At 39.4% G+C, this 21,191-nt stretch overlaps 1 protein-coding gene across 9 annotated transcripts in view; it reads right to left on the bottom strand.

Annotated features, from left to right (window-relative positions):
• The window catches only part of ELMO1 (engulfment and cell motility 1), a 578,919-nt gene that overhangs the window by 260,017 nt on the left and 297,711 nt on the right, over window positions 1-21,191 (bottom strand). For all 9 annotated transcript variants that reach the window (XM_050783309.1, XM_050783305.1, XM_050783301.1 and 6 more), the window contains one exon: window positions 8,696-8,800. In XM_050783309.1, the coding sequence (XP_050639266.1) occupies window positions 8,696-8,800 (105 nt within the window). The remainder of the gene's footprint in view (window positions 1-8,695; window positions 8,801-21,191) is intronic.

A 21,191-nucleotide genomic window follows, 5' to 3' on the forward strand; every position in this document is an offset into this window, starting at 1 on the left:
CAGTGCAGTCTGTTTGTAATATAATCTTGTGACTTTTTTTCTTTAGAATTCACAATGGGAGAAACTGGGAAACATGCCTCTTCCTCTTCTTCAGTCTCAGGAGGTTGGGATTAAAGTACTTTATTCTCAGCCAGGGAATAAACGCCCAACCAAAGATGAAATGTCTGCTTTCTGGGAGTTTACAAGGATGAAAAGATAAATACCGAGCAAATACATATGAAACTCCCAGAAGACTGTACATCAGTCAAGTACTACTTTAAGGAGTAGGAATGGGAACAATCAACTCAAATGGTTGAAGCACCTTCTATGTGCTGGCGGTGTGCTCAGAACTTCACAAATGTCATTTACAGACTATCAGCATCAACGGGCACTAACTCGAGTGCCTTCAAGTACCAGGTAGATAACTAGAAAGCAAGAAGCAGTCAGCCATAATACAAGAAGGTGTCTGGGGCTCTCAGTGAATTGGGGAGGGAGTGTAAGCCCTGACAAAAGGCAATCAAATTCTCTTCTTTTTAAAAACACTGGGTCAGTGAAGCAAAACACATCCGTAGGACTCATTTGAACTGTGGCTACCACCTCCATATGAATCTATAAGCCCTCAAAAGCACACGGTATGGACAATGGACACATATTATCTGGATTTAAAATTCAGCTCTGGTACTACCTTAGCTGTGTGACTTTGGGCAAGCCACTTAACCTCTCTGTGTGTCAGTTTCCTCATCTGTAAAATGGAAACAGTAACAGTGGCAACCTCAGAGGGGTGCTGCAAGAAATAAATGAAAATGCTCAGCTTAGTTGTTCTAGTGAGCTCCAAACATGTGATTGCTGTTATCACTGATGTTTATGCTTCCTGACCGGAAAAGCTGAAAAGAGATTCCCCAAAACGACTCTGAACTTGAGGTGGGCCTTGAAGAGAAGAACAGAGAGATCTATAGACTGGAAGGAAAGGGCACAAGGTTTCGTTATCTTCCCACGTCTGGGAACATTGAAGGGAAATTTCAAATAATGTATGTGAAGTACTCAGAACATAGTAAAGGCTCAAAAGATAGTAGCTTTTCTCACGCTAGATAATTTCAGAGCATTTTCTTGAGGTTTCTGCCTCAAAAAATCCAGGCCTCCCTGTGTCAACCATTAGTTAGGATCTAAATCATTACTTCTCCCAACTATTTTGTATAAGTATGATTTACTATGTACGCATCATGAGGAGGAAAAACCCACTTAAAGGTTTTAAAATAGTATAAACTAAACATACTTTAAATTCTTCATTTGTTTAAAAAAGTGGCTATAATGAAACAATCTTGAGAAAACAATTCCTCAGTAGAAACAGCCATCTTTACTCACAGTCTTTCTTACTTGATACATTATAAATATTTCTCTTCTGATTTGGTATAATATTAGAAACATATATATGCTCTCACAATTGCATGAAACCATTGTGATTAATCTTATTTTTAAAGGCATTTCTATTTTCCCCCCTCTCAAGAAATTCATCATCTTCTATAACAGTCAGCCAGTATGCAAAGATTTTCCAACTAGATGAAATGTTAATCATAAATTATGAGGGATGCTGAAGCAAGAACTGTAAGGTACTGTCACCGGATTGTATATATTAATTATGTGATTTTTTTTTTTTGGTATAGCAATTATATCTCGATAAAACTAGAAAAGAAAAAAGAATTGTGGATATGTAAGGAACACACAGTTTCCAGGATTTACTTTTAAATTTGTTCCTGGAAACCTCAAGATTATACAAATTCAGTTGGGTAACAGCTTTGTTGGGTAGGATTTTATCAACTGGTTGGGTATCAGTTTAATTAAGAAAATATTTTATTTATGACATAGCACCATGTCCAATCAAACAGAGAAAAGGGGTCAGGCTTGTTCTATTCCACACTGACTGCCCACCAGAATACTTCTCTAAGAAGCAGTGCCATTGTTTAAAATTAGGTCGCTGGGAAAGGGGGCAAGCCCTAAGTGATTCTGACATAAGCAGTGTAATAACTTACAAAAGAATGAAATATTTACCTCCTCAATACATTGTGAAAAACTGCAAAGAAGTATCTAGCAATGTTTTTATAACTTGAGAGTTGTGCCCAGTATAAGTCACATCTAAAAATCCCAAAGGAAACAAGGAATCTCTCAAGTAAAAAAAACAAATAAACAACTACTCCCTTCACTTGCTTGCTTTTCTATTTCAGGTATTTCACAATCAGATCCTGCCTTTCTTCACCACCACAGCTACTGCGCATGGCTCCATGCAGGTGTATGGTGGATGTTTGGTAATATTTCATGAAAAAGTCAATGAATGAATGAATGAATGAATGAATGAAAATGAATGTTAAAAGGATTTTTCTTCTTTTAGTTGGATACTTTTAGCATCTAAGAAATGGACTGTTTGTTTTCTATGTATATTTTTTCCTCTGAAAAAGATGTAAGCAATAATAGAAACATCTCATTTGCGGACACTTGGATTTTATTGTTGCATGTTAAATGTTTATCTAACTTTTTTAGAGCCTGGGATTAATGCGCAGTTTGCTTCTGTCTGACTGTGATGCCAAGAGGGTTCAGATGACTGACAATAGTTTCTGAACATCCGAATACTTCTGCATGTTACTTCTCCTATCATCACTCTGAAACTAAAGACTATCTCTGAAACGTGAAAAGCTTTGCAATGACACCTTCCCTGGGCTCACTTATTCCTTAAAATAGCAACTTTTGGGTGTCAATCAAATATCTTTAGAAATGGCTTCCTGACCATGCTAGATTTCAGAAGATCTTTAACTGAATATGATGATTTGTTTGATAGTCCTGTGGACCTTCTACATTTTCTAATCATTCTCTCTTTGAATCTGTCCCCTTTCCCTCCATTCCAAGGATAACACTATTGCCCTCATCATACTCCAAGCCCAGAGACAGAAGGCTACACAACTGGAAGGAGCCTGAGATTTGCAGACCGCATATGTAAGTTCAAATTCTACTTGTCGACTGGCTATTTGACAGACCAGAACTCTGCACCTCTTTAAGTCCCAGCTCCTGAATTTATAAAATGGTGATAACAATGCTTGTTCCTAGGGATTACTTGAAGACTGAGCTCATCTATGCAGCCTGTCTTGCATGTTACCAAAACCACACTAGGTATTCATTTGCTCTGGCCAAATGGGAAGGTGAATATTACCATGCAGAATTACATCATCCTGAAACCACCCCATCTGCTAGTCATAGCCTTTTTCTTAAGTTTTTCTTATTATTCCAGTTCCACCTTTGAGAGAGCCCTAGGTTTCCTTGCCATTGCTTCCTGCTTTGTGGTTGAATCTTGGCTCCCACATTGGCCAGCATAGGTCTTCAGTCAAACTAAAACCAGGTAATCTGGGTTTCTCAGTAGTTCCCAGTGAATAATTAAATGCATCAAGAACATGGGCTGGGCTTGGTGACTCACACCTGTAATCCCAACAACTTGGGAGGCCAAGGCGGGCAGATCACCTGAGGTCAGGAGTTCAAGGCCTGGCCAGCATGACGAAACCCCATCTCTACTAAAACTACAAAAATTAGCTGGGCGTGGTGATGCATGCCTGCAGCCCCAGCTACTTAAGAGGCTGAAGCATGAGAATCACTTGAACCCAGGACACAGAGACTGTGGTGAGCTGAAAATGCACCACTGTACTACAGCCTGGGTGAAAGAGTAAGACTGTGTCTTTAAAACAAACAAACAAACAAACAAACAAACAAAAAAAAACCCCATAAATTCTAAGTCTAAAGATTTTGTTTCCAAGGGAGTCACTAAACTTCCTTCTTCCAAAACACTGAGAATTGTTATTCCAGGGAGTAAGAAAAAAGCAAAACAAAACATCTACAACACACTCAACTCTGTACCATTATCTTGTCTCTGAAAATAATGACAGCAGGATCACAGGCATGAGCCAAGAACCCTCCCCTCCACTTGTCTCTTTACTGAGATAGCCTCATACCATTCCCTTGGTGGGGAGAGCTGGGGAGTGAAGCATTTCTAGAAAAAGTAAAAGCAATTATACCCAGAGTAAATAAGACTTGGGAGTCTGAAATAATGCTATGCCCCAGATTTTACTCGGTGCACAGTAAGATACTCAGATTTGCAATTCCTCCTCATGTTCTGAGCCTGTCCAAGTGTGGGGTAATTCAGTTACATCCACTGCTTTTGTCAGTACACAGTTACAAAACTATTCGAATACAACATGAGAAACCGGGTTGCCCATCACAAAATTCACATAGCAAAAATATACCTTTATTACTGTTAGGAGGAACAAAGGCCATGATTCTCCAATGGTAAAAAAGAATTGATCATGGTCAAGAGACCATTTAAACCAGAACTAAAGAAACTCTTTACTCATGTGAATTACAAGAAATGATTAAAAGCCACTATGTGCTAGGCTCTATCAGGGGCTAGAATATAAATGAACCTTGGTGCCTGCTCACAAGACGTTTACAATCAATTAGGGAAACCGAAAGTAAATACATTTAAGGTTGTACAATGTTCTAGGATTTAAATTGTGTGTCCACGGTGCAAAGAGAGTGGATGGAGTCATCCGGGTAGAGGGTCAGGAAGCCTTCTTCAAACAGAAGATGGCCTTTGCCATGAGGACTGTCCAACAGACACATGGTGTGGGACAGGCACTCAGGCAGAAGCAAGAATGGGAGCAAAGACATAGTGGTAGAGATTTGCCTGGCTAGTTAGGCCAACCATCATTTATATAGGCAAAGGCTACTATAGCGGGGGGATGGGGGATGGAAAGAGGGAAAAGAGAGTCGGTAGCAAGAGATAAAGTCACGGAGATAGGCTGCAGGCCAGGTATGGTCCCTGAAGCACCCAGAACTCTGGTTAGGAAGATCATCCTAGCAACTGGCACAGAATATGGGTTTGAAGGTTCCAGACATTAGCAAGGAAGCCACTAAGATAATATTGTGACAATATAGATGAATGAATTGGAGGGAATAAGAATGCTTAAGGAGTTAGAATATAGAGTGTGATGTCTACATGGGTCTGAGCTCAGCCACCCAGATCTCACTGCCTACTGCATATGTCCTCCTAGACAGATGTCCTACATGCATGTAAGAGTCTGGATGGTCCAGATGCCTGCCCCTGCACAGACCTGCACTATCTATTTCCTTAATGACGCCACTGTCTATTCCCACTCAAGGCAGAAACCTCCCTCTTCCTTGGAGAAGGTCAAGTTGATTTTAGTTCCAAAGTAACTCATTCAAACTGTTCCATTTCATTGCCACTCCCACTCCCCTAGTTCAAGTTATCTCCATTTCTCTTTTATTTTTGCCCACATTTTATTTTTGCCTCTGGTCTTGATTTCTCACATTGGTTTTCTAGTGGGACAGTGATTTGTCTAAACTTCATTCTCATCTTGATTTAAAATACTTCAGAAATTCTTCACTGCCTTTAGGTCCAACAGACCTCTTCAGATGGCTTAAGACATCCCCACTGAACTAGCACATTCGCCTCACAAGCCATGTTCCATTTGCCAGTCCCTGCCTTGGCCATCCTATACTAGCGTGGCTCCCCGAACAAAGCATGCACCGTTATACCTTTGCTCTCGTGGTTCCCTCCACATGAGGTAGTACTCTCCATCTCTTCCCTTCACCGGGTTAACTAGTACTATTCAACAGCTCTGAGCCTAGATGTCACTTCCTCCAGGAAGCTTTCCTGACCTGACCCCCACATCTGTGTTGGTGACTTTCCTCTGTGTTCCCAGCATACTCAATCAAGACACACGCCAAGTGACTTGGAAACTGCCTGGTATTTGTCTCTTCACCCCACACCCCACCACCACCTCTACTTTTGATCTCTAGACAGTGAACTCCTCAATGTCAGGACCCATGAGCAACTTGTCTTCTTGAGGAATCCCCATCCTTTGGCTCACAGCTGGGTATTTGATGGTTACTCAGGAAATGTGCAGCCTCAGGGACTGAGACAAGCAAAGGTCCAGAGACAGAGTCATGGGGGTCCTGTGCATTTGATGGGCAGGCAGAGAAGAAACCCTCCAGAGAGATTAAGAGCAACTGTCAGCAACAGAGCCAAGACAGATCACTGGCTGCTGGGCAACAGAGGGTCACTAGAGAGTGTCAGGTGTCAAGGGCAAGGTCAGTGAGACAAAGGATGAGGAAAGTGCTCTGCATTTGGCAAGACAGCTTCCAGAAAGCAATGGAGAAACGTCTTGGAGCAGGCGGCTGAAAAGTGAGTGGCAGGCAAGATTAACACAGGGCAAAAAACAACTTGGGAACACATGGCTAGAAAGTGGGTGAGGGACCATGATACCTGGGAGTTACAAGGGCAACGAGGGAATATTTGTGCATATATACATGTGTGTTTGTGTGTGTGAGTTACAGTTATTTAAAATCTCAACTATAAAACTGACTGGCAAAGAGAGTGAATAGTGAGGCAATATTCAGGTACAGAATAAGCATTTATCAAATGAAAGATATAAATAACAAATGAAAAACTGCATTCATAGAGAAGATATACATCCTCAAAACAGATTTTTATCAAAATGTAAACTGAAAAGATTGAGCCCATCTTAACGTTTCAGAAAAGACCACTGAGCTCATAAATCAAAATTTAATTAGCTGTCCAGATCACTATTTCCACTACCTATAGCACTACTGCCATATCATGGAGATATCTATTTTCAAAGTCACCCTAAAATTTCCTTGCAGAGATCTTCAGACTTTATATATGCTCTACTAACCCCATGCATTCACATAAATAGCCTTAGCTTTCTATCTAGTAAATGCCCCAAAGTCAAATGGGACACAGAAAAATATTAGGGAAAGGACACTTCTGAGAAACCAATAAAGTCATCTGAGATACAGGAAAGTCTAACCAATAAAGAAAAGTGCCTGTGGACCAAAAGCCACACTTTTCTTTACAAATAGGTTTTTTCTTTTAAGTCCTTATCAAATATAAAGTTTTGTCAGGCTGTCATGGTATTCATTTCACTTACAATGTTTAAAGAACACATTGAGGAAAACAGACTTAAAACATTAAATTACTTTTCATGAGACATATGCTTCTTATGCAATTAACAATACATTCAGCATCAATAAGCTCCAATTTTAGAAACACTCATCCATGAACATTAATCAGTTAATGGTAAATTCAATTTCTACTTAGCTTCTACTTTTCACGCTCAACTCTCCAAGGCTATACTACATGGTATCTCAAAAATATTAATTTACTTACTACAAAAGCAGATTACACTCTTAGAAACCATCTGTGCAACAAATATATTTGCATGTAAGTCAAATCAAAGTTTTATGGAAAAACAATTTTCTTATGTGGGACTGTATTTCTGACCAAACACCTGATCCCAAACCTTTTAGAGAAATGACAATAAAATTATCTGTATAATCAGATTGCAAATAATATTTCAGAATAGGTCAAAGTTTCCCAAAATGCATATATATAGAACAACACATAGATTTACAATATATTGCCTACACAGAACTCAGTGATCTGGCATGGCCTTATTCAAGGAGGTCACTGCTGGGTGGTACAGTTTTTCACTGTACAGACGGTCCCAGAGATTACAGATTTTGGCCAGGAGCACACCACTAGGCATGATGACAACCGAAGAAACATGCCCACATATTGCCAAATGCTCTCTAGGGGAATAATTAATGTCCCAACTAAGAACCGTCACGTCTCTCTGGTTTACAGAGGAAACTTGAGCCCACACCAAAGGAACTGCCCACACTGACATCACTGGATGATGATAGTGCCAGGCCTCCAACCCAGGTCTCCAGGGAGCCAGTGCCACAGAGAATCCAACAGAGAATGTGAGATTAATGGACATGCTCTTACTATATTTTAAGTTCAGCCTTACTCTTCCTGCTTTAGGCGACTTGTTCATCAAATACTTTCTAAGCTTACATCTAGTCATCATTTTAACCACTCACCAATTCCCCTGCCCCATTTATTCATATCCTTCCCTGATCTCAATCTTGGATCTACCTCATCTTGACTGAGTCTGGGTTCTTCTCCCTGAGGACAGGGTAGAGGTGTCAGCACAAATCCAGGGCTCCAACCGAGTAGCCCTGATAGATGAGTGTTCTCTGCCACTGTCACCTTAGGCTCCCATTCATTCATACTCGGTTTCTTCCATGCCAGCACTGCCCAGTCAGCAGGTGGCATCTTCCATTTCACAGAGAAAATAGAGTCTCCCACTTCCTTCTGCTCCACCCACAAATTAATCTACCTTTTTGACTGAAATTTGACTAGTCTGACGTGAAATGTAAGAAGGCATTTCTCTGCCTTCCCCATCTCTCCTATTTTTCTTTGTTTCTGTTTATCTTATTGTTCCTCCAGCATCAGACTAAACAGCCACTGAATTTGGAGTCATGCAGGTTTTTGGTAGGTAGTTCACTTTTGTTCCTTGTTATTTAAGAGTTTTTGTCATAATTCAATATTGGACTATATGAAATGGTTTTCCAGTATCTAATGTATTTTTTAACGCCATCAAAAGAAAATAATTAAAAGTTAAAATCCCCATTTCAGTCCCGATTGATCTCAATTCTGATTTTTTTTTTTTTTTAGTTTACTAAGAAAGCCAGAAAATATGGGATGATTCATCTAAAGCTAATCCCTCCGTATTTGTGCGTTTGAAATTAACATTGAGTAGGAAACACAATATCTGAAAAGGGCCTTCATACTTACCCGGATATAGGCATCTTGGTGGTGCTTGGCAAAGTACAGCATGTTGTCCAGAGCCAACATCCCAGGTGGAGTCTGCGTGAAGTCCATGGCAGGGTTGACATGATTCTGTGAGTAAAACAAAATGCATGATAAGGTGAATTCTTCAGCAGATTTCACCAACCACCAGAGATCCAATTTCCCTCCTCGAGAGTGAAGTACTACAAGGCAAGCTACAAATAATCAAACATGATGACATTTTCTATCTCCATGTAAACCTACTGAGGTGGATGCAGCAACTTCTTTCTACTGCTCCTCAGGATAGCAAAACCAGATTTATACCTGGGATTAGGAAACCGAGCTAAAGATTCAAATACAGGATTATTCTTAGACATGTGACATTGTGAGAAAAAGAAAATGATACGAAAATTATTTCTGGTAGCTGCACTAAAATGAAACCAACAGCATTTGGGTAGAAAAAGCTGGGATAAAGCCACACCTCTGGTATTTAATTCGGAAGCTGACTCCAAGGAAACTATGGCCTATTCACACCTTGACTCCGCATCCTTATGTGGGAGGTTAAATACAGCCGCATGCATTGATGGACTTTGTGAACTGTCCAGGTTTACACAGTCCATAGGCCTCTGAGCACAGGCACCGGATAAGTTCAGATATCCACAGCGTCCTGACATCTGTCTGCTCTCAGGAAGTCTGAGAACCTTCCTCTCTGGTCTTTAGGGTCACCATACACAGCACACAGAACCCCAAAGGTGAAATAATAGTTGCAGATATGCAGAACTCAAACACCTCAGCAAATGAAAAACAATCCAATTTAAAAGTGGGCAAAAGACATGATTAGACATTTTTCAAAAGAAGACACACAAATGGCCAACAAGCATATAATGCTCAACATCAGTAATCATTGGAGAAATGCAAACAAAAACAACAATGAGATACCATCTCACACCAGTCAGAATGGTTATTAGTAAAAAGGCAAAGAATAACAGATGGCAAGAAAAGGGAAAAAAGAAAATGCTTATATACTGTTGATGGGAATGTAAATTAGTGCAACCTCTATGGAAAACACTATGGAGATTTCTCAAGAACTAAAAATAGAACTACCATTCAATCCAGCAATTCCACTACTGGGTATCTACACAAAGGAAAAGAAATCATTGGCTGGGCACGGTGGCCACTCCTGTAGTCCACTTTGGGAGGCTGAGGCGGGTGGATCATGAGGTCAGGAGTTTGAGACCAGCCTGGCCAACATGGTGAAACCCCTAAAGATACAACAAATTAGGTAGGTGTGGTGGCACGGGCCTGTAATCCCAGCTACTCAAGAGGTAGAGGCAGGAGAATTGCTTGAATCTGGGAGGCGGAGGTTGCAGTGAGTCCAGATTACGCCATTGCACTCCAACCTGGGCAACAGGGCAAGACTCTGTCTCCGAAAAAAAAAAAAAAAAAAAAAAAGAAAGAAAGAAATCATTATACCAAAAATCACCTGCACTCTTATGTTTATTGCAGTACTATTCACTATAGCAAAGATAGAGAATGCACCTATGTGTCCACCAATGGATAACTGGATCAAGAAAATGTGGTACATATACATAATGGGATACTATTTAGTCATAAAAAAAGAATGAAATCATATCTTTTGTAGCAACATGAATGGAACTGGCAGCCATTATTTTAAGTGAAATAACTCAGAAACAGAAAGTCAAATGTCACATGTTCTCACATAGAAGTGGGAGCTAAATGATGTGCACACGTGGGCATAGGGTGTGGAATGATAGACAACGCAAACTCAGAAGGCTGGGAATTGGTGGCATGACAAGAAATTGCTTACTGAGTACAATGCACTATGTAGGTGATGGGTACACTAAAAGCCCTGACCTCCCCACTATGCAGTATATCTATGTAACAAAAGTACACTTGTACCCCATAAATTTACCCAAATAAAAAATAGTTACAAATATGCCTAAGAGGAGAAGACCTGGCTGATCTGAACTCTCCATATACTTGAGATCACTCAGCAAAAACACCACAAGACTCTTAGTAAGATTAGCAATTTACTCTTCACCATTAATTACTGAAAACAACGACCAAGAACTATTCTGAAAATTCAGATCTGCCATTTTTTCCAAGAGGGTGGATAGGAGGCAGGATTAGTTGCAGCTTCCACTCGGAAGGATAGAGCAGCATGTGGAGACTTACACCATGAACTTTTGTTCCAAGAACTAATGCAGGAACATACCAGGAAAGCTGAGATAATTCACAGACGCTTTGAAGGAACTGGATCACCACTGCAGGCTCCCTGGGAGGCAACCAGCACACTAAACAAAAACATAACCAAGGACCCACACCACTTCACTCCCCTACTAACTCCACTGAAGCAGGTGCAGTTATCCATGGCTGCAAGACCTGAAGACCGATCATATCGCAGGACTCTTTGCAGACACGTGCCAGTACCAGCACGGAGCTGGGTAGCTCTGTTGGGTGGCTAGACCTAGAAGAGCAAACACAATCACTACAGTTTGGCTCTTAGGAAATCACATTCTTAGGAGAAGGGGGAGAACACCACATCAAGGGAGCACTCTGTAAGACAAAAGAATTTGAACAGTAGTCCTTGAGTCCCAGATCTTCCCTGTGACTTAGTCTACCCAAATGAGAGGGAACCAGAAAAACAATTCTGGTAATATGACAAAACAAGCTTCTTTAATACCGCAAAAGATTATACCAGCTCACCGGCAATGGATCCAAACCAAGACAAAATATCCGAATTGCCAGAGTAAGAATTCAGAAAGTGTATTATTAAGTTACTCAAGGAGGCAGCAGAGAAAGGTGGAGTCCAATTTAAAGAAATAAAAAACAGGATACAGGATACAGGAAAGAAAAATTCTTCAGTGAAATAGACAGCATAAATAAAAAACAATCAGAACTTCTGGAAACCAAGAACACAGTTAGAGAAATGCAAAATTTACTGGAAAGTAACAGCAATAGAATTGAATGAGCAGAATAAAGAACATCAAAGCTCAAAGACAAGGCTTTTGAATTAACCTAATCCGTCAAAGACAAAGAAAAAATACTTTAAAAAATGAACAAAGCCTCCAGGAAGGATGGGACTATGTTAAACACCCAAACCTAAGAATAATTGGTGTTCCTAAGGAAAAAGAGAAATCTAAGTTTGGAAAACATATTTGTGGCAGTAATTGAGGAAAACTTCCCTGGCCTTGCTAGAAATCTAGACATCCAAATACAAGAAGCTCAAAGAACACCTGGGAAACTCATCACAAAAATATTATCACCTAGGCACATAGTTAACAGGTTATCTAAAGTTAAGACAAAAGAAAATCTGAAGAGCTATAAGGCAAAAGCATCAGGTAACCTATATCGGAAAACCTATCAAATTAACAGCAGATTTCTCAGCAGAAAACTTACAAACTACAAGGGACTGAGGTCCTAATTTTAGCCTCCTTCAACAAAATAATTATCAGCCAAGAATTTTGTATCCAGTGAAACTAAGCTTCATAAGTGAAGGAAAGATACAGTCTTTTCCAAACAAACAAATGCTAAGAGAATTCGCCACTACCAAACCAGCACTATAAGAACTGCTAAAAGGAGCTCTAAATCTTGAAACAAATCCTCAAAAAAACAAACAAAATAGAACCTCCTTAAAGCATCTATCTCAGAAGACCTTAAAGCATAAATCTCACAATACATATATATTGTGTATATAACAATAACACAATGAAGAAAAACACAAAGTATTCAGGCAACTAATAGCACAATGAATAGAGTAGTACCTCACATCTCAATACTAACACTGAATGTAAATGGCCTCAATGCTTCACTGAAAAGATACAGAATGGCAGAAGGGATAAGAATTCACGAACCAAGTTTCTGCGCCTTAAAGAGACACATAAGAACTCACATAAATTTAAGTTAAAGGGATAGAAAAAGATATTCCATGAAAATGGACAACAAAAGTAAGCAGGAGTAGCTATTCTTGTATCAGACAAAACAAACTTTAAAGCAACAGCAGTTAAAAAAGACACAGAAGGATATTATATAATGTTAAAAGGACTAGTCCAACAGGGAAATATCACAATACTAAATATATGTGTATCTAACACTGGATCTCCCAAATTTATAAAACCATTACTACTAGACCTAAGAAATGATATAGACGGCAACACAATAATAGTGGGGGACTTTAATACTCACTGACAGCACTAGAAAGGTCATCAAGACAGAACGTCAACAAAGAAACAATGGACTTAAACTATACCCTACAACAACTAGACTTAATGGATATTTATAGAACCTTCTACCCAATAACTGCGGAACACACATTCTATTCATCAGCACACGGAATGCTCTCCAAGACAGATCATATGATAGGCCACAAAACAAGTCTCAGTAAATTTTCTTTCTTTCTTTTTTTTTTTTTTTTTTTAAGGCAGAGTCTCACTCTATCACCAGGCTAGAGTGCAGTGGTGCAATGTCACTCACTGCAACCTCCACCTCCCAGGTTCAAGCAATTCTCCTGCCTCAGCCTCCCAAGTAGCTGGGATTACAGTCGCATGCCACCACGCCCAGCTACTTTTTGTATTTTTAGTAGAGACGGGGTTTTGCCATGTTGACCAGGCTGTTTTGAACTTCTGACCTCAGGTGATCCGCCCAGCTCGGCCTCCAAAAGTACTGGGATTACAGGCATGAGCCACTGTGCCCGGCCCAAGTCTCAGTAAATTTAAGAAAACTGAAATTATATCAAGTACTCTCTCAGACCACAGTGGAATAAAATTGGAAATCAACCCCAACAGGAATCCACAAAACCATGCAAACACATGGAAATTAAATAACCTGCTCCTGAATGATCACTGGGTCAACAGGGAAATCAAGATGGAAATTAAAAAATTATTTGAACTGAATGATAATAGTGACACAACCATCAAAACCTCTGGGATACAGCAATGGTGGTGCTAAGAGGAAAGCTCATAGGATTAAATGCCTACATCAAAAGTCTGAAAGAGCGCACACAGACAATCTAAGGTCACACCTCATGGACCTGGAGAAACAAGAGCAATCCAAACCCAAACCCAGCAGAAGAAAAGAAATAATGAAGATCTGAGCAGAACTAAATGAAATTGAAACAAACAAACAACAACAACAAAAAAATATAAAACATAACTGAAACAAAATGCTGGTTCTTTGAAAAGATAAAAAAAAAAAGACTATTAGTGAGATTAACCAAAAAAGAAGAGAGAAGATCCAAATAAGCTAAATTGGAAACAAAACGGGAGATATTACAACTGATTCTAGAGAAATATAAAAGATTATTCAAGGCTTCTATGAACACCTTGATGCATATAAACCAGAAAACCTAGAAGAGATGGATAAATTCTTGGAAATATGCACCTTTTCTAGATTAAACCAGGAAGATACAGAATTTCCGAGCAGACCAATAACAGGCAGTGAGATTGAAATGGTAATAAAGAAAATTTCCAACACAAAAAAGTCCAGGACCAGATGGATTCACAGCTGAATTCTATCAGATATTCAAGTAAGAATTGGTACCAATCTATTGACACTATTCCAAAAGATAGAGAAAGAAGGATTCCTCCCTTAATCATTCTATGAAGCCAGTATCACCTTAATACCAAAAGCCAGGGAAGGACATCATAAAAAAAGAAAACTATAGACCAATATCCCTAATGAACACAGATGCGAAAATCCTCAATAAAATACTAGTGAACCAAATCCAATAGCATATCAAAAAGATCATTCACCATGATCAAGCGGGTTTCATACCAGGGATGCTGGGATGGTTTAACATATGTAAGTCAATAAATGTGACACACCACATAAATAGAATCAAAAACGAAATCATATGATCATCTCAATAGATGATCATCTCAATAGATGCAGAAAAAGCATTTGACAGAATTCAACACCGCTTTATGATTAAAACCCTCAGCAAAATCTGCATAGAAGGGATATACCTTAAGGTAATAAAAGGCATTTATGACAAACTCACAATCAACATTATACTGAATGGGGAAAAGGTGAAAGCATTCCCCCTGAGAACTAGGACAAGACAACAATGCCCACTTTCACCACTATTCAACATAGTACTGGAAGTCCTAGACAGAGCAGTCAGACAAGAGAAATACATAAAGGGCAGTAAAATTGTCACTTTTTGCCAATAATACAGTTGCATACCTAGAAAACCCTAAAGACTCATCCAATAAACTCCTAGAACTGGCAAATAAATTCAGTAAAGTTTCAGGATACAAAATTAATGTACACAAATCAGTAGCTCTGCTACATACCAAGAGCGACCAAGCTGAAAATCAAATCACTCAACCTCTTTCACAATAGCTGCAAAAAATTAAAATACTTAAAAATATACCTAACCAGGGAGATGAAAGACCTCTACAAGGAAAACTATGAAACACTGCTGAAAGAAATTATAGACAACACTAACAAATGGAAATGCATCCCATGCTCATGGATGGGTAAAATCAACATTGTGAAAATGACCATACTGTCAAAAGCAGTCTACAAATTCAGTGCAATTCCTATCCAAATAGCACCATTGCTCTTTACAGAACTAGAAAAAAGCAATCTTAAAATTCACATGGAACCAAAAAAGAGCCCACATAGCCAATGCAAGACTAAGCAAAAAGAACAAATCTGGAGGTATCACATTACCTGACTTCCACCTATACTATAAGGTGATAGTCACCAAAACAGCATGGAACTGGTATAAAAATAGGCACATAGACCAATGGAACAGAATAGAGAACCCAGAAATAAAGCCAAATACTTACAGCCAACTGATCTTTGACAAAGCAAACAAAAAAAAAGTGGGAAAAGGACACTCTATTCAACAAATGGTGCTGGGATAACTGGCAAGCCACATATAGAAGAATGAAACTGGATCCTCATCTCTCAACTTACACAAAAATCAACTCAAGATGGATCAAATACTTAAATCTAAGACCTGAAACCATAAAGATTATAGAAGATGACACTGGAAAACCCCTGTAGACATTGGCTTAGGCAAAGACTTAATGACCAAGAATCCAAAAGCAAATGCCACAAAAACAAAGATAAACAGATGGGACTTAATTAAACTAAAATGCTTCCGCACAGAAAAAGAAATAATCAGCAGAGTTAACAGACAACCCACCAAATGGGAGAAAATCTTCACAATCTATACATCTGATAAAGGACTAACATCCAGAATCTACAAAGAACTCAAACAAATCAGCAAGAAAAGAACAAACAATCCCACCAAAAAGTGGGCTAAGGACATGAATAGACAATTCTCAACAGAAGATATACAAATGGACAACAAGCATATGGAAAAAATGCTCAACATCACTAATGATCAGGGAAATGCAAATCAAAACCACCATGCAATACGACCTGACTCCTATAAGAATGGCTATAATCAAGAAATCAAAAAATAATAGATGTTGGCATAGATGCAGTGAAAAGGGAACACTCTTACACTGTTGGTGGAAGGTAAACTAGTACAACCACTATAGAAAACAGTGTAGAGGTTCCTCAAAGAACTAAAAGTAGGTCCACTGTTTGATCCAGCAATCCCAATAATAGGTATCTACCCAGAGGAAAAGAAGTCATTATATGAAAAAGATACTTGCACACGCATGTATACAGCAGTACAATTTGCAGTTGCGAAAATATGGAACCAGCCCAAATGCCCATCAATCAATGAGTGGATAAAGAAAATGCGGCATATTTATACACACCATGGAATATTACTCAGCCGTAAAATAAAATGAAATAGTGGCATTCACAGCAATCTGGATGGAATTGGAGACTGTTGATCTAAGTGAAATAACTCAGGAATGGAAAACCAAACATGGTATGTTCTCACTCATGTGGGAGCTAAGGCATAAGAATGACACACTGGACTTTGGGGACCTGGGGGAAAGAATGGGGGTTGGTGAGAGATAAAAGACTATACATTGGGTACAGTGTACACTGCTTGGGTGACAGGTGTACCAAAATCTCAGAAATCACCACTAAAGAACTTATTCATGTAACCAAACATCACCTGTTCCCCAAAAACTTACTGAAATTAAAAAAAAAAAAAAACTGAAAATAAGAAAGTTTAAAAATTCAGATCTAAATGGTAAATAATTTAAGACAAGTTTTTTTTTTTTTTCCAGGTTAAACAGATGAAAAAGAAAAGTTAAAGAGGTGTGAAAGAAAACTGCTTTTGCCTCACGATCTAGATAATTTGTATGAAATGACATACTTTCATTTTGGATAAACAGCACGAATCTCTGTTTTTCCAGGGCAATTTTGGTTAAAGGCAATTTTTTTTCTAACTTTGGTGCTGGAAGGCCTTTCTGTTCACTTGTTCAAGGATCAAACAACTCACACTTTTCTACATTATTCAAGAGTACATCTAAACTATCTTACCCATGCTGATCTGAAATTTTGTTTAAAAGCTAATAAGCAATATCCGAAACTATGAGAGAGTAGTGCTGCCTACTGGCCACAGTTCCACAGTTTAAATAGCATCGCTGTCTACAACTAGAGGTTGTATAAGTGCAATGATTTGAGTATTTTATTTCAGCATTTTATCCTGATTCATTTATTCCAATGTTGGAAAGTTTTTAAAATATCAGAGAACTGTTACTAATGATAAGAATGATACATCTCAAAATAAATATGATTGTAACAAAAATAAAAACCATTCTGCATGTCATATACAGTGGGGTCCAGTTTTAATTGGAAATAAATGACCAGAGATTAAGTCTAAAAAGTAACTTACCATTAAAGATTTTGTAATGTTTTTACTTATTTAGTAAAGAATAGTAAAACTCCCTACCCATTACACACAAATTGATTATTTTGACTCTGATACATCGAATTCTCATGAACACAAGTAGCATTTAAGAAGTTAACATTTGCTAAGTACATTCTGGATGTTAGCACTATTTTGCACTTTACATGTATTAAATCTCACACCTGGTAGGTGCTATTCTTATCCCAATTCTACTGATGAGGAAACTGCCGCTCAGATGAGTTAGGAAGCTTGCCCCAGACCTCACACCTGGCCGTGGCATCACAGGGAAAGATTTCACTGGACAATATGTCTCAACCATCTTTCGTTCCTATTTTTTTTCTTACCACCAGTTTAGAGATGAATCCATTTATTTTGGTACTGCTAGCATTTAGACTTTACATAGACTGTGAAAAGTGTATTTAAGAAAAAGGTAGGCTAATCAATATTAGCCATTGTGCAGCATAGGCCAGCCAACACAGGAGGGGAGCCAAATGTAAAAGAGAAACATGATATTTAGTTCAGACCTATTTCTAGTGTTGCTATATGAGTTTCAAAAATAAATACATAAAAAAGGAAATCTAGTGGAAAAAAATTAGTATCTCTGAATCTAATTCTAACAATTCCCCAAAGCTATGTTAATGAAGCTGATGGAGGAGAAGATCCCATGGCTCAAGAGTTATCAATCTTCTTTGAATTTTGCACCCAATATGCCCTTCAAACCTCCTTTCATCAATCATACCCCTCCGCAGGCTTTCATTTGCTATTTTCAAAAAATTCTTACAGTTAAAAAACAATGTAATTGAGTTTTAGGGTTCCTTTAAAGAACTATATGACTAATTAGCAAATAGTCTCAATAAAAGAATGCCTGCTATGCACCAGGCATGCGCAAAGTGTCTTGCACACGGTGTTCTCAATCCTCACAAAACTCCCACCAGGTAGATACTGTCATTATCCCCCAAAGGAAACCAAAGCACTGACAATTGGGTAGCTTGCCCAAAGTTTCAGAGCCAGTTGTGGCAAAGCCAGACTGTGAACTCAGAGCATGAGCTTTTTACCAGGTTGATCAACAACCTAACATTGCTGGGAATTTCACAAAGATGTCCAATGCAGGTTCTCCTCAATCAACGTTATTCCATCTGGCAGAGTGGGCCTGAGATCCATCTTTTATTTATTTTTTATTTTTATTTTTTTCACGACCAAATCTTGCTCTGTCGCCCAAGCTGGAGTGCAGTGGTGGAATCTTGGCTCACTGCAACTTTTGCCTCCCAGGTTCAAGCAATTCTCTTGCCTCAGCCCCCTGAGTAGCTGGGATTACAGGCGCCCGCCACCACGCCCAGCTGATTTTTGTATTTTTGGTAGAGATAAGGTTTCACCATGCTGGCCAGGCTGATTTCGAACTCCTGACCTCAAGTGATCTGCCAGTCTTGGCCTCCCAAAGTGCTAGGATTACAGGAGTGAGCCACTGCAGCCGGTCGGTTTTTTGTTTGTTTGTTGTTGTTGTTTTTTTTGAGATGGAGTCTCATTCTATCATCCAGGCTGGAGTGCAACGGCATGATCTTGGCTCACTGCAGCCTCTGCCCCCCGTGTTCTAGCAATTGTCCTGCCTCAGCCTCCCAAGTAGCTGGGATTACAGGCATGCGTCACCATGCCTGGTTAAGTTTTGTATTTTCAGTAGAGACAGGGTTTCCTCATGTTGGCCAGGCTGGTCTCAAACTCCTGACCTCAGGTAATCCACCCGCCTCAGCCTCCCAAAGTGCTGGGATTACAGGCATGAGCTACCACCACTGGCCTATCTTTTTAATAAAAGTTATAATTTATCCACCCCCTCAGACATTATAACAGACCCATGTCTCTCTCATGTTCAATAAACCACATCCCTAATTGTCTATAGAAAATAGGCTCTTACTGAACAAAAGCCAATTAGAAAATTGCCTTTGATTTTCAATGACTTACCCTAAATTATGGAGCATCACTACATTTTTTTTTTTTTTTTTTTTTGAGAGGGAGTCTCGAGCCGTTGCCCAGGCTGGAGTGCAGTGGCCGGATCTCAGCTCACTGCAAGCTCCACCTCCCGGGTTTGCACCATTCTCCTGCCTCAGCCTCCTGAGTAGCTGGGACTACAGGCGCCCACCACCACGCCCGGCTAGTTTTTTTGTACTTTTTAGTAGAGACGGGGTTTCACTGTGTTAGCCAGGATGGTCTCGATCTCCTGACCTCGTGATCCGCCCTTCTCGGCCTCCCAAAGTGCTGGGATTACAGGCTTGAGCCACCGCGCCCGGCCGCATCACTACATTTTAGATAACAATAAAAAATATTTTGGGGTAAAGAGTGAACTATGTTCTCATTCTCTCTCTCTCACTCCAGGTATCATTTTCTCAGCTTTCTTTTTTTTTTTTTTTTTTTTTTTTTGGTTTCAATAGTCAGTGAAATAATTTTACAACCACAAATTTTAATAACAGGAAAAGGAAAAGAATTTCATGCCAAAACATTTAAAAGCTTTCTGTACTGTGACAAAAATACTCTGAGAGCCCAGCAAGGCCAGCAACTCCCCTACTCCTTTCTTATTTATGAGATGCTCTGGATACAGATTTATTTTCTTTTCTTGTTCCATGTTATTTTTTTCCACCTGTCTTGAAATGGAAGCTGCAGGAGCTTTGATAAACGGCTTGAAATTTTCCCTGGTTTTACTGCAAAGCCTGTGTACCTCTGGTACATTCTTCTGAAATGCCATTTGTTAGTTCCCGTTGAAATGCTGCTCTGTGAATCACAGCAGACAGCTCTCAGCCCCTAGAGAAAAGGGAGATGGCTGCTTCCTTTTCCAAAACACCAGAGTTTTTTACTTTGGGAAAGTAGTACCAACCAGCTGAAGATATTATGAGTTATTTTGTAGTGAGTGCCCAAGGTGCCGTTTGGGTATCTAGTCTGAGTATCTAGTTCCTGGAAATCAGTTTCTTTTCTGTTACCTGCCTGTCAGTTTTTCAGCCGCATGATTTCAATCACACATCCAAGAGAAGGTATAAGCTCTAAGACAGAAAATCTCTAAACCTATTCTGTGCCCACACACCATGGCCATTGGAGAGCTAGAGTAAACCTTAAATATAATCTAGGCTGGTCCTCTTATTTTATAGACAAAAAAACTGAGCCCCTGGTGGAGAGTAGCAGTGCTTAAACTTGAGCAGGCATCTAAATTTCTTGAAGGGCTTGTTAAAGCACTAATTGCTGGCCCCACCCTGAGTCTGATCCAGTAGGCCTGGGGTAAGGCCCAGAATTGCATCTTTAATAAATCGCCAGGTGATACAGCTGTTGCTAGTTGAGGACTCTTTGAGACCCACTGGTAGATAGGATGGTTCATCTCAAATGACACAGGTAATATCAGGAGATCTAGAGTCCAGATCCACCATTCCTCAAATCCCCATGCAGCTTCTATATTATACCATGCTTTAATCCACTGGTTCCCAGGGGCACATGCATTTTAAATATACTTGCTGTTCCTTGTCTCTGTGCTCAGGACTCTTATCAATAAAACAAACCCCCTTATTCAGAAACAGGAATTATAATTTAGAAGCTTCTCACTCCAATGGCTCAAATTTCTCACTAAAATAATATGTATTAGCACCTCCACAGGGAAGTAGCAAACTGTAATCAGTCAATATTTCTACTCTTGAATACTTCCTGGCTTGGAAAACAGTA

This window comes from Macaca thibetana, chromosome 3, assembly GCF_024542745.1.
Source record: "Macaca thibetana thibetana isolate TM-01 chromosome 3, ASM2454274v1, whole genome shotgun sequence".
NCBI lineage: Eukaryota > Metazoa > Chordata > Mammalia > Primates > Cercopithecidae > Macaca > Macaca thibetana.